Consider the following 14,395-nt stretch of genomic DNA (forward strand, 5'->3'; position numbering starts at 1 on the left):
GACGGACATTTAAGCCACTCTGGAAACTGTAGCTCTGTGAGGGGGGTAGGGGTCTCCTAACAACCCTCAGCACCCTTACAAAACTACAGTTCCCAAAATGTTGTGGAGTTTAAAGTGGCACATTCTGCTTTAAATGCATAGCCTAGAAAGCCATAGATGGGGCCTGAGAAGCAGTGCCTATGCTTACTTAAAGGTAAAGGTAAAGGTACCCCTGCCCGTACGGGCCAGTCTTGACAGACTCTAGGGTTGTGCGCCCATCTCACTCAAGAGGCCAAGGGCCAGCGCTGTCCGGAGACACTTCCGGGTCACGTGGCCAGCGTGACGAAGCTGCTCTGGCGAGCCAGAGCCGCACACGGAAACGCCGTTTACCTTCCCGCTAGTAAGCGGTCCCTATTTATCTACTTGCACCCGGGAGTGCTTTCGAACTGCTAGGTTGGCAGGTGCTGGGACCGAACAACGTAGCGCACCCCGCCGCGGGGATTCGAACCGCCGACCTTTCGATCGGCAAGCCCTAGGCGCTGAGGCTTTTACCCACAGTGCCACCCGCGTCCCCCATATGCTTACTTACCCCCTCCCAATAAATTTTCCTTTTGTGTCATTTCTTCTCATTGATATTTGTAAGCTGTTGAGGAACCTTTCTCCCCCCCCCCTTTTTATTTTTATTTAAAGTTTATTGCTTTATCAGCCTGTAGTTCAAGTTATTTTATCATGCGCAAGCGGCGAAATCCGGAAGTAACCCTTTCCGGTACTTCCAGGTCGCCGCGGGACACAACCTGACAAGACGTAACCTGAACTGAACATAACAAGAGGTATGATTGTTATTAGATACTTTCAATAAAAAATTCACAAAGTTAAGTTGAATGGTTTAATATAGCCGAGTTTCCATCCAATACAAACTAAATATTACATCAAATAATCAGGTATCCGACAAGCTAAGGAGACTGTTTTTCACTTGATTCAAATTTAGTTTCCAGAAGTTAAGTGTATCATACAGCTGTTGCCACTGCTGTTTTCCAAAGGTTTGATGTGTGCTGTGACTGACCACTACTTTTCTCTGTTTGATCAATTTTGCAATGCACCATCTTTGTCTTTACAGCATCAATAACAAATGCTCCAACATTATCAGCTCCAACCTGAAGTTCCTGCTGCATAGTGTCAAATGATATTTCCTTGTTTTCCACAGCCATTCCCATAAAGTGAGCAGTCGCATTTTTGCCATCTTCTGTTCCTGCAATAAACCAAGAAAGAGAGTTTACCTCTTTGCTCAACTCCAGATTCTTATCCCTCTGCTCCTAATGGAATTTCACAGAGGACCAGAAAAAGGCACACAGCCTCTACAGCTGGTATTTGTCTGAAAGCAACAAAGACTTTTCTTCTTTTTTAAAAAAATAATTTTTATTAACCGGCCAATCAGATCAAATCACATCACACAAATTCCGAATTACAAAGCCGAATTTTAAATTTTGTTGAGGGGACCCATATTTCAAGATCCGAAGGGGGATTCTGATCATCTTCTTGCTGCTGCATTAATGTCCAAATCAGTCCAAACAAAGTTCATAATTCTATCCAGTCTTATCTTGCGGTTTCCACATCACATCTTGTTCATATATTTTCTCTTTTTTCTTTATGATCTCTTCTGATAGTCTCCTTAAGCCGATAAACACCAATAATAATCCTGTGTGAATTTTTCCATTCTTACAATCCTCAAATCGAGATGGTTTCCATATATCATCGCCTTCATAGATAACATCGCTCTTTCCATCATTAATTGCAGAACTGTCAATCTTAAGTCCCTCTGAGGAGTTTCATCCACAGTATAAAAACAGCTCTATTTCTCTATTTCTCCTCCCAGACTCAAGACCTCCGACAGAACTTCCCAATATGGCGACGATATTTTTAACTGCGTCATTCCAAAGCCCTTATACATTCCACGCTCTTCTTAAAACATGCTTTGGTTCGAAAGTTTATCTCCACACAGCCTTAAATCCACAGCTTAAGTCCTTAAATCGACATTCCTGACTTGGGGGGGGGGGGTTCTTGTTTAATCACATAAAGGAAAGAAAGGGAAGTTTTTCCCCCCCCCTCCCCCATCAGCCCCTTTGCCATACCGAGTCTTAGCGTATCTTCTCGTAATCTATCCTTGTTCCTCCGAGTCATCTTGATTTATCAGAGATCTCTTCTGTTAGCAGTCTTTACTCCCCCTCCTTCCTTGAAATATGTGCATTCCTTCATCCAAATTGTTTCTTTTGAAGTTCTTGCCGCTAGTGGCGCGAATCAGAGACGGCGTCCAGGAGCGCCGTAATCCCACAGGAGGGCATTGTGCCTAGTGCCCCCATCCCCACAAAATCGGGGGGTGGTATAGGGCACAGCAGGCAAGGGCAGTTTCCCCCACACACAATCCTGGGGGGGTAGGGAGGCTATTTACTCCCATCACAGCCTCCAAATTACCTCGTGTGGGTCGGAGAGATGTTATTGTCAGCCATCTTCTGATGCGCCCCCTAGTGGCCCCCAGCAACAAATATTTTTCTGTGGGCGCAATGTGGCATCGATTTGTTCCTTGGCAAGTCTGGTGACAACCTTGCATCTCACATAGGTGTTTTGTGAAAGTAACAATATGTTTTTTTCCTGTCTCTGCATTATATACCCCTTGCATTGAATGTTAGGGTGGAAATCTGTTGAATTGACTACCGGAAATATTATAAGGACCTCATAGTAGCTCTAGTCCCTTTGGGGAACATCCCTGGCATAATAGGAAGGGAGGCTTCACTGTTTTGCATGCTTCCTCTCTGCAATCCTTGGTGGGCCTCTCTAGGAAACAACCTTCTCTGGGTTTAACTCTTTGAAGCTTTGCATAAAAACAAACAAACCACACACCTTTTTGTTGTATAGTGGGAAAGGTGGGTGACAGACACAGCTCTTTTAAGCAACAGCCCTTTATTACAGCAGTTAGCACTGCTCTAAGTCTCTCTGAACAACAGTGAAGCTGGCTGCCTTATATAATGCTCAATAACTTGTAACATACAAGACTATAAAGAAGGCTGATCACCAAAGAATTGATGCTTTTGAATTATGGTGCTGGAGGAGACTCCTGAGAGTCCCATGGACTGCAAGAAGATCAAACCCATCCATTCTTAAGGAAATCAGCCCTGAGTGCTCACTGGAAGGACAGATTGTGAAGCTGAGGCTCCAATACTTTGGCCACCTCATGAGAAAGCCACTTCCGGCTTGCCCCAGGAGGTGGGGTTGCGGGCGTCACGCCCCCCCACATGAGCAGGGGCTGGTTCAGCCCCTGCGAGAATAGGAATGGGAATCCCGGGGGCTTCCCTCCCAATCAGCTGGCTTAGGGGGCGGGGCTTGCCCCTATTTAGCGCCGGGGCGAGGAGGCTCGCCCTCCTTTCGCCGGCTGGGACCCCACGCAGGGCGCAGGGTAACCAGGAGGAGTCCCAACCCTTTGTTATACCTAGTAACCCGCAGGCTCTTGCGCAGTTTTTTGCATCTTTCCAAGAATTTTATAGGCAAAGGTCCGCCGCCCAAGCAACAGTGGTACCGGGGACAGCGGCTTCGCTGGCACCAGTAACATCAACCCCAGCGGTTCAGATGGTGTCGGCACCAGCGGCTCCAGCAGCAGTGGCACCAGTCGCAGCAGTAGCACCGCCAATGGCACCAATGGTGCTGACCCAGGATTTCATTCCGGACACTCAATTAATCGAGGTAGTTCTTCCCAGTACTTCCGCAGCCACAGCGGCAGTACTGAGTGCGGCTCAGGCAAGTCAAAAGGGGGGCAGAAGGGCGGCAGGAAGGGCAAGGCCGCTGCACATGTGGCTACAACAGTAATCCAACAGGGGGATCCAGGTGTCCCTAGTTTTTTCCAGAACCCCCCACAGCAGGTGGCACCGGCCGAGGGTGCATCCGATTCCTCTTCAGATGAGGCCCAGGGACTGCAGGTGGATCAGTCGCTCAGCCGGCCGTTGCAGGGGGCACCGGAGGGCCGCTCAGGGAAGAGGAAGGAGAAGAGGAAGCACGCCAGCAAGAAGAGTAAGAAGAGTAGGCGGTCGGAATCGGAAGACGACTCAGGTACCTCCTCCTCATCGTCTGATTCCGATAGTGAGGTCCCCGTGGAGGAATATTGGGGCCACGGGGAGGATTCTGTGGGTTTGCCTCTATGGGTCCATGAAAGAAGGGCCAATTCCTATCGTAAATCATTCAATGGGACCCTCGAATGGAAGGACGGGGCATTGGTCCCGGATGTTAAAACGTCCACGCATCAGTCCACAGATTTCATTGTGGGTAGTCATTTATCACAAAGAAAGAGGAATAAGATCCTCAACGGGGAATTTATTGATATATTTAGATTATTGCCTCCAGCTAAGCTTACAGGTAGAGGGGAAAAAAGGCGCAAATACGGGAAACGCAGGTACAGGGCACCTAGAGCCGAGCGCACTTTTGACAACTGGCTGGATGGCTTCCAAGTCTACATGGGTGTCGTGAGTGCTGCTTATCCAAAACGGGCGATGCACCTGATTGCCTACATGGCTCATGTCAGGAGGGCACGGGATTTAGCAGGCGATATTGCCGCTTTAAACTACGATGAAGATTTCCGCAGAAATGCGTCACAGCTGTCTTCCACGCGCTGGGACCTGAAGGACCAGAACTTCTGGTCAGAGCACGTGGGCCCGTTCGTAGACAAGAAGCTCCACGAATCGGTAAAATCCTGGAAGACCGTCCCGAAGCAGCGGCGTCTATGTTGGGAGTATAACAGAGGGGTTTGTGCGCGGCCGGTGTGTAAGTATAGTCATGAGTGCGAAAAGTGCCTTGGCAACCACCCAGCCACGGCCTGTTTGAAAGGGAGGCAGCCCTTTCGAGGCGGCAGGGGTGCGTTCAACCAGGGATCCAGAGGGGCTCATGGAGCCCCATTTGGACCTCAGGGGAACAGGCAGTAACTGCAATCTGAACCTGGCCTGTTCCCCCATTAAGTTGATTCCTCTAAAGAACCTCCTAGCCCTTTATCCCAACAGAACTGCTGCTGCGTATTTGCGGGAAGGTTTCAGCACCGGCTTCAGGATCCCAGTAGCCTTTCCCCCCAACTCCGGGGACCCACCAAATCAAAAATCAGTGAGAGACATGCCAGAGGTTGCCCGGAAAAAGATCAACAAAGAAATAAAGGCAGGAAGGGTAGCTGGCCCCTTCTCAGTTCCTCCAATAGCAGGTTTACACATATCTCCGCTAGGCATAGTCCCTAAAAAAGCGCCTGGTGAGTATCGCATGATTCACAACCTTTCCTACCCAAGGGGAGGGTCTGTTAATGATGCGATACCGCATGAACTATGCACGGTGAGATATGCCACCTTTGACCAAGCGGTCAAGCTTATACGCAAATTTGGTAAGGGTGCGCTGCTAGCAAAATGCGACATCGAATCTGCTTTTAGGCTCCTTCCAGTTCATCCCCAAGACTTCCGGTGGCTTGGCTTTAAATTTGAGGGAGCTTATTTTGTCGACAAAGCAATGCCCATGGGTTGTTCAGTGGCCTGTGCAGCCTTTGAGACATTCAGCACCTTCCTGGACTGGGCGCTGCGCTTTAGAACTGGCTCCGAGGGGGTGTCGCACTATTTGGACGACTTCATCCTCGTGGCTGATAGTAGGCCCAAGTGCTCAGAGCTCCTTAAAGCCTTCATATCATTAGCGGGGGAGCTGGGAGTTCCGCTAGCCGCCGACAAAACAGAGGGCCCCGCTACCACCATGGTTTACTTGGGAATTGAATTGGACACTGTCGCTCAGACTTCTAAGCTTCCAAGGGAGAAATTGATAGCACTAGGGGACACCATCCGCCAGCTACTCCCCTTAAGAAAAGTCACCCTTAGGCAGATCCAGTCCCTGCTGGGCCATTTGAATTTCGCTTGTCGCGTGGTTTCCCCGGGCCGGCCATTCTGCAGTCGCATTGCAAGGCTGTCAGCGGGTTTGCGTTCCCCTCACCACAGGGTTCGCTTGTCCAGGGAGGTGAAGTCCGACCTGGAAGTCTGGTTAAAGTTCTTGGAAAATTATAACGGTATTTCCTTGTGGCAGGACAACTTGTCGCTGCAGGTTGACTTCCAGGTGCATTCGGACGCCTCTGGGTCCCTTGGGTTTGGCGTCTATTTTAGAGGGCAATGGTGTGCCCAGCGCTGGCCTGCTGCCTGGCAGGGTGGCCCCATTACAAGAGATCTAACCTTCTTAGAATTCTTCCCAATCGTAGTGGCAGTCCACCTGTGGTCCGAAGTCCTCAGCAATCATAGGGTATGTTTTCACACTGACAACCAGGCAGTGGTGGCAGTCCTTTCCAGGCAGGCAGCGCGGTCCCCAAGGGTAGGAGTTCTTCTGCGTTCCTTTGTTCTTCGGTGTCTGGAGCTCAATATTCACTTCTCCGCCAAATTTGTGCCTGGTGTAAACAATGACATCGCGGATGCTTTATCTCGCTTTCAGATGGACCGCTTCCGCTCGTTAGCACCGGACGCGCAGCCGCTTCCTCAGGCGTTCCCGGAACATCTGTGGAGTCTTGGCGACCCGAGTCCTGGGAGCCAGAAGTGATCCAGGGAGTATTGGCCTCATTGGCACCCTCCACGCTAAGATCATATAATAAGGCCTGGGCGGACTTCTTAAAATTCCGCAGCAAAACCTATCCCACCAGGAGTAGTGCTCCTCCCATTACATCAGAGGTTTTGTCCTACCTAGTACACTTGAGACGCTTAGGGCGCGCCCCGAAAACCCTAAACATACAGGCTGCAGCTATATCGTTCTTCTGCAAGGTGCTATTTGCATCTGACCCATGTGCCGATTTTGTAGTGCGGAGAACCTTAGAGGGTTGGCGTAGGCTACAGCCCCCAACCTGCGATACAAGAAGGCCGATATCATTTGACATCCTTTACAAAATCCATAAAAAATTGAGAACTGTCTGCTGGTCAAAGTATGAGGCGCGCTTATTTTCAGCGGCATATTCCATCGCCTTTTTCGGGGCCTTGCGCGTTGGGGAGGTTGTATATGAAGTAGGGCAGCGCGCTTCCTCCCGGGGGTTGCTTTTAAGCGACGTTACGCTCTCGCAAGACGACCTGGTCTTGCGGATACGTAGCTCCAAGACTGATCAGTACGGGAGGGGGGCCCTAGTGCGGCTTCTGGCAACCGGGCAAGCAGGCCCGTGTCCAGTTAAGGACACTAGGCGCTTCTTATATTTGAGGGCCAATTCAGCGGGGCCATTATTGATTCATGCAGATGGCTTACCCCTGACGCGTCACCAGTTCACTCGGGTTATGCGATTAGCACTGGCTGCATGTGGCCTTCCGCCCGCAGATTTCGCAGCACACTCCTTTAGGATAGGGGCGGCCACCACAGCGATGCATTTGGGCCTCACTGCAGAGAGGATTAAGGACCTAGGCCGCTGGAAGTCTGATGCTTATAAACGTTATGTTAGAAATAATCTGTGATGCATCACATGGTTTGACTGACCATAGCGTGTTCTTCAATTTCTTACAGGAAACATGGGGGTACGCGTTTGGATAATCGGGCACAGTATTGTGCATTGGGCCAAGGTCCGCGCCATCAGTTCGGGTTTGGGACCACGCCTGGGTTTACCGCCCACAATTGCTATATCCTGGGTTTCCCGGAGGGGGATGCGCTGGGCTGAGATGTTGCCCGCGGTTAAGGCCAAAGCAGCAAGGGAGGGGCCCCCAGACGCTTTACTCATACAGTTGGGGGAGAATGACCTGGCATACAGAAAGGCAGTTGACCTACAGTGGCATATAATTAGTGATTTTGAGGAGCTCAAGGCCTCCTACCCAAATATCACAATCATTTGGGCCTCGTTGATGGAAAGGCGGGTTTGGAGAGACAGCAGGTGCCCGATAGCCATGAATAGGGCCAGGAGAGCCCTGGATCGGGCGGTGGTGCGTAGAGTGGCAGCCCTGGGTGGAAAGGTGGTGGAACACCCGGGCATACGTTACAACAACGAGGCCCTCTACCGGTTTGATGGCGTGCATCTGTCCGATGCTGGGAATGATGTTTGGCTGAAGGAGGTAGCGAAGGGTATAAGGGATTGGTTTCAGGCATGAGAGGATTGGCGGCGAGCGTGCGCTCGTGTGGCGGTAGGCATTGGTAAGAAGGGGTTCAGAGGATGCGTGTGGGGGGGGAGGAACGCCATCACCTCCCCCCAGTGAACGAAGGGTGGTCCGTTAAAGGATTCCGGGGGGCGTGGCCCTGTCCGAAGCCTATGGAGGTGTGGGCCGAAGGCACGCCCCAGAGCGGTGACCGGGGGAGCTCCTAGCTGACGTGCCTCGGCGGGTGACTCCCCCACTAAGGTGTTAACCCTTCACCGTGTCTCCAGCAAATGGGCTGGAGCCGGATAGTCGGTAGGGCCAATGCCTAAGCCAATGCCTCTCATTCCTGAATTCAATAAAGTTGTGGCCTAATTCGCCCATTTAACCTTATATCATGGTGTCTCGTGTCTTTATTTATCCTGGTGGGGGGCGGGAACTCGCCACGCAAAGCCACTTCCGGCTTGCCCCAGGAGGTGGGGTTGCGGGCGTCACGCCCCCCCACATGAGCAGGGGCTGGTTCAGCCCCTGCGAGAATAGGAATGGGAATCCCGGGGGCTTCCCTCCCAATCAGCTGGCTTAGGGGGCGGGGCTTGCCCCTATTTAGCGCCGGGGCGAGGAGGCTCGCCCTCCTTTCGCCGGCTGGGACCCCACGTTTGCCCGCCCTCCCTCCCTTTAGGTAGGCGTTAGGTAGGTCTCTGACCTTGCTATGGACCTCGGTCTGTCGCCGCAAGGGGCATGGTAGGAATTTTTCCCAATTGGCGATTTCCAGCCTTTTGGTTTTTCGCCTACCTCGTAGCAACTCGTCACAACTTCTCGGCATTGGCGGTAGGCATTGGTAAGAAGGGGTTCAGAGGATGCGTGTGGGGGGGGAGGAACGCCATCACCTCCCCCCAGTGAACGAAGGGTGGTCCGTTAAAGGATTCCGGGGGGCGTGGCCCTGTCCGAAGCCTATGGAGGTGTGGGCCGAAGGCACGCCCCAGAGCGGTGACCGGGGGAGCTCCTAGCTGACGTGCCTCGGCGGGTGACTCCCCCACTAAGGTGTTAACCCTTCACCGTGTCTCCAGCAAATGGGCTGGAGCCGGATAGTCGGTAGGGCCAATGCCTAAGCCAATGCCTCTCATTCCTGAATTCAATAAAGTTGTGGCCTAATTCGCCCATTTAACCTTATATCATGGTGTCTCGTGTCTTTATTTATCCTGGTGGGGGGCGGGAACTCGCCACGCAAGAGAAGACTCCCTGGAAAAGACCCTGATGCTGGGAAAGATGGAGGGCACAAGGAGAAGGAGACGACAGAGGACGAGATGGTTAGACAGTGTTCTCGAAGCTACAAACATGAATCTGACCAAACTGCGGGTGGCAGTGGAAGACAGGAGTGCCTGGCATGCTCTGGTCCATGGGGTCACGAAGAGTCAGACACGACTGAACGACTAAACAACAACAACAACATTTTAGACACATGGTTTATATATTTAGATATGTGTGTGATGTAAGTAAAAAAAAACTGCTTCTTTTCCCTTATGGGGTACCCAAGAGCCCATATAGAGTCCTTTTGTAGGTTCGCTATCGTAGGAGAAAATAACAGAGACCAAACAGAGAATATTGAGAAGCAAAGCAGCTAGTAAGCCTGATCTTTATTAACTGTTGCAACAGGATGCTCCCCCACACGCAGGAGAGAGGAGGACCACCCCAGCCATTTTAAATTGCCCGCCCTGGAGTCCAAGAGCACCCCCAGAAACATCATACATACATCACAGAAGGCGGCAACAGAAATCTGAGTGCATTGTTTCTACCTTGTCTGCCAAGTTACCTGTTAATGTTCACTTGATTGGATTACCTGGGGAGCCTTGCTATTCTTTTGTAATGATAATACTTAATTCCTGAGCCAGGTCACAGGCTCACCCTATTCACACCTTAAATGTGCCCTTAAAGCACATTTGTCAGGACAGAGACAATGGGGAGGTTTCTGCATTTCCTTCAACCTTGTTGAGAAATATTTGAGGTGACTGAAAGAGTCAAAATGGCTTTAGGACTTTTCCTGTGGGTTTTAGACATGTGATTTATATATTTATATATTTGTTTGCTTGGTACATTTATGAACATTTATTATATACATATAAGACCTAAACATTATTATAATATTTGCATTTATGAATATTCTATATTTGAGACCTTAGAATTCTTATAACAATAGTGCTTTATAGAAGGTGGTTGTTTTACTGATTTGATAATTATTCTATAATTGTGATGTTCTATTATGTTATTAGGGACGTGGGTGGCGCTGTAGGTTAAACCACAGAGCCTAGGACTTGCCGATCAGAAGGTTGGCGGTTCGAATCCCTGCGAGGGGGTGAGCTCCTGTTGCTTGGTCCCTGCTCCTGCCAACCTAGCAGTTCGAAAGCACGTCAAAGTGCAAGTAGATAAATAGGTACCTCTCTGGCGGGAAGGTAAACGGCGTTTCCATGCGCTGCTCTGGTTCGCCAGAAGCGGCTTAGTCATGGTGGCCACATGACCCGGAAGCTGTACGCCTGCTCCCTTGGCCAATAAAGCGAGATGAGCGCTGCAATCCCAGAGTCGGTCACGACTGGACCTAATGGTCAGGGGTCCCTTTACCTTATTATGTTATTGCTTGTGAGTCACTTTGTGACTCGTGTGAGTGAAAAGTGGCATAGGTATAAAAGGTAAAGGTACCCCTGCCCGTACGGGCCAGTCTTGACAGACTCTAGGGTTGTCCGCCCATCTCACTCAAAGAGGCCAAGGGCCAGCGCTGTCCGAAGACACTTCCGGGTCACGTGGCCAGCGTGACATCGCTGCTCTGGCGAGCCAGAGCAGCACACGGAAACGCCGTTTACCTTCCCGCTAGTAAGCGGTCCCTATTTATCTACTTGCACCCGAGAGTGCTTTCGAACTGCTAGGTTGGCAGGCGCTGGGACCGAACAACGGGAGCGCACCCCGCCACGGGGATTCGAACCGCTGACCTTTCGATCGGCAAGCCCTAGGCACTGAGGCTTTAACCCACAGCGCCACCCGCGTCCCTGGCATAGGTATACAATACATGAAATGAATGAAAATGGCTGAGGGGAAAGAGGCAGTTATTAGTGGGAAGGGGGGAAGAACCCAAAGAGGAGGCAGCTCAGGAGAAGCAGAGGCATGGCTAACCAGAGACACAAAAGGGAAAACAGGGTTGGCTTCTTCCTGTCTACCTGAGTTGCCAACTTCTACTTCTCTGCAGGCTCCCAGGCTCTGACGTACATACATACGTAGCTGTCAAAAAAGTCACGACTGATTCTGTCACTGAGAATCCCAGCTCCTCCAACAAACATCTAAGGATCCCCAGAGTTTGGAAAGCTGGACAAGCTGCTTGCTTCAGGATCAATCAGTGATAATATTTGGAAGAAAGACTCTTAGGGAAATGTGACTTGTGACCCTCTGTAATTTTCAGCCATCTCAAAAGGGGCCTGCGGGTAGAAAATTTGATAACCCCAGCTTTAAAACTATATCAGCAGCAACAGAAAGGCAGTGCAGCTGGGTTGGGGGGGGGTGAGTCAATTTGCCAAAATCTTTGGGGAATAAACAGAGTGACTTTCAAAGAGCACCACAGATCCTGGGGGCCAAAACAGAAAAGTTCCTGCTTGTTGCTGAGACTGACTTATAGAAGTTGAAAAGGTCTCACTTGTTGTTTTGTAGGGATTAATTTGGAAGAGTTTCATATGGGCATCCTAACTAAGAGCTGGAATGTTTTAAGGTTTAACTAATAAAAACCAGCACCTTGGATTGCAAACCTAAGCATGTGTTTACTGAAAAATAAGTCACATTAAGATCAGTGGGGCTTAAGAATTAGCTTGTAAGTACAAGAGGTTAAGTAAAAGAAGTCACTCCACTGATTTTGAAACTTCAAAGCCATTTTTAATAGACAAAAAGTAATTCAACAATTCCTCCTTGCCCCCCAGCTGCCACATTTTAACAGGGCACACATAACTTTGCATCTCTATCTGCACATGTATCAGAACAGGGTGTTATAGGGTCTATTGATTCTTCTGGGTGTGTAACAAGGTCTATTTTCCTACTTGGTTAGAACTACAACTTCCATCATCCCAGCCATGTCGGTTGGCTGTGGCTGATGAGAGTTGGAATCCCACACTATTTGGATTACGCCAGGTTGACTATGCCTAGATTCAAATGTCAATTACAGTACCATAGGCATCTTGCTCAAAATTAAATTGGAAGATTTCAGCCTTGTACAGTTGAAATCCGTCCAGTTGAAATTGAACAAATTAATTGCATGTGAAGAGAAGAGCTTAAAAGCTCGTTTTGTGCCACGCTTTCCTGGCATGAAGAAGCTTTTAAGCGTTGTCTTGCTTACCAGGCTCTGGGATGCTCTTGCAGGAACTCAGACAGAGCCATGGATCCCCAAGCTTACTCACCGGGCTGGTAAGCAAGCTGGAGAGCTTAAAAGCTCTCTGCTCTTCCTTGGAAGGTAAGGATGGTCTCACAGGGGCAGTTTCAAGAGGGTGGTTTGCATATGCGTGTTTTTGTATACATGCACCATCCCCAGAATGTAGCCCTTGTACAAGATACGATCGTACAGCATTAAGCTTCTTTTTACATCAGAACAAGCAACATTCTCCCTGCTCTCTGGTGATTCACATGACTGTTCCTCTGGATTTGTGCATCAACAAATGTTCTACAAAACATTCTTCAAGGAAACAACCAGGAAGAAAGAAAATGGGCGAAAAGCAATGTGTCTTCATATAGAAGCACAGATCAAGCTTTACAGATTACAAGCCTCCACAAACACTCAAGCAACCCATCACTCTCACCATTGCAACAAGTGAAGTCAGATTCAGGTTGGGGGAAATGACAGAGTGGTGTTGGGGAATCAAGTGGTGCTCTATATCTCTCCTGCACCCATCAAATTTTACAGTCAGAGGTTTAATATCTACAACTTCTCACTATAAGCTTTTTCCTCTCTCAAAGCATCCATAGGCTTTCTTTCCTGTGTGGATTCTCTGATGGCCAATGAAACACTCTCTAAAGCAGGAGTAGGGAGCCACCAGGCCATGGGCCAATTTAGGCCCATCAGACCTCCCTAATTTGGCTCACAAGGCCATTTTGGCACAGCCATGCCCATAGGCCCTACACCCGATACCATGCACGATATCAGGTCAGACACTGGGGCAGGAAAAATGTGGCCAGGCCGAAGAGGGGTCACAGGCATCACCAAAGATAGCCAGTGCTTGCACAGCCCTGTACCTTTGCCTGCATGGTCCAATTTCAAACTAAATCAAGTTTCGTTTAGAACAATTCCTTGTACAAGTCTCCCGGTGTGTTCTCAACCCGGTTTTCCAACGAAAGCTTCTACCACATGTGAACGTTTTCTCCCCACTATGGATCCACAAATGTTTGAACACACAGTTTCTCCAGTGAAACTTTTCCCCACACTGTGGGCATCCATAAGGCATCTCCTATATGGAGCCTATGATGATCTTCAAGACAAACATTGTTCATTAAGGTTTTGCCACACGAGGGACATTGATAGAGTGCCTTCTCTGTAGGAGGAGTTTCCTGGATTACAAACCCTGGTGTGCTGCGGCACACATTCCCAGGCTGGGAGGAGTACGACAATTTTTTCACCCACATGTGCGCCACAGTTTCCTTTGGGGACTTGCGGCCTTCTAACAGCTTGATGGGCTTTTTTTGTGTCTTCTTTCCCTGCTGCCCTTCAGGTTCCCATTCTGGTTCTTGAGCCAGTGTCATCTTACTCTGAGGAAATTCTGCTATCCTTCCATTAGATATACTCTCTCTCTCGTTCCTTTCCTGCCGAGGAGTCTCCACCCTGAACTTACTTAGCCCCTCATTTCCTACAAGGATGGAGAGAAAGTTGAATTAACCCCTCTGAATATGAGACACAATTCTCCAACACAGAGAATGAAACTTACATAGAGGTGTTGCGCTGGGTGGGGCAAATCCATTATTATAACTTCCTGGCAGGCGGATTGCTGTTGCTCACCAGGAGGGAGAGGGGAAAGGTCAGTGTGGTGCAAAGGCACTGGCAAGAGCACTGGTCTGGCTCTCTCTGCTGGTGTGTTTGCACCATGCCAACCTCCTCATCCATCTATTGCCTGGTAAGCAGCAATAACCCACCTGCTGGGAAGCTGGCATAGCAACTCTGCCCCACCTACTGAGCTACTTCTGAAAGGGCATAATATGGGAAACATTAATGTAACTTAATGAATGTATATAATACAAGGAAAACTGGGCAACTGGATTGGCCTCAGTGGTGGTCAAATCTGAAATCAAAGTTGCAATTAAGTCCCCAGCAGCTGTTCTGAGGAAGC

General features: G+C 49.6%; 2 protein-coding genes across 2 annotated transcripts in view; one reads left to right on the top strand and one right to left on the bottom strand.

The window, feature by feature from the left end:
- The window catches only part of LOC310672833 (uncharacterized protein), a 35,559-nt gene that overhangs the window by 14,293 nt on the left and 6,871 nt on the right, over positions 1-14,395 (bottom strand). Inside the window, exons 7-9 of the mRNA XM_083430489.1 lie at positions 13,444-13,918; positions 7,803-8,013; positions 7,474-7,493 (exon numbers count right to left, since the gene is read on the bottom strand). Of these exons, the coding sequence (XP_083286615.1) occupies positions 7,474-7,493; positions 7,803-8,013; positions 13,444-13,918 (706 nt within the window). The remainder of the gene's footprint in view (positions 1-7,473; positions 7,494-7,802; positions 8,014-13,443; positions 13,919-14,395) is intronic.
- LOC310670651 (uncharacterized protein) lies at positions 5,185-9,227 on the top strand. The gene is made up of 2 exons (XM_083426282.1): positions 5,185-6,569; positions 7,501-9,227. The coding sequence occupies exon 1, from the start codon at positions 5,263-5,265 to the stop codon at positions 6,559-6,561; it is 1,299 nt and encodes a 432-aa protein (XP_083282408.1). The 5' UTR covers positions 5,185-5,262; the 3' UTR covers positions 6,562-6,569; positions 7,501-9,227.

The sequence above is a fragment of the Podarcis tiliguerta genome (assembly GCF_965153285.1).
Source record: "Podarcis tiliguerta genome assembly, chromosome: 2".
NCBI lineage: Eukaryota > Metazoa > Chordata > Lepidosauria > Squamata > Lacertidae > Podarcis > Podarcis tiliguerta.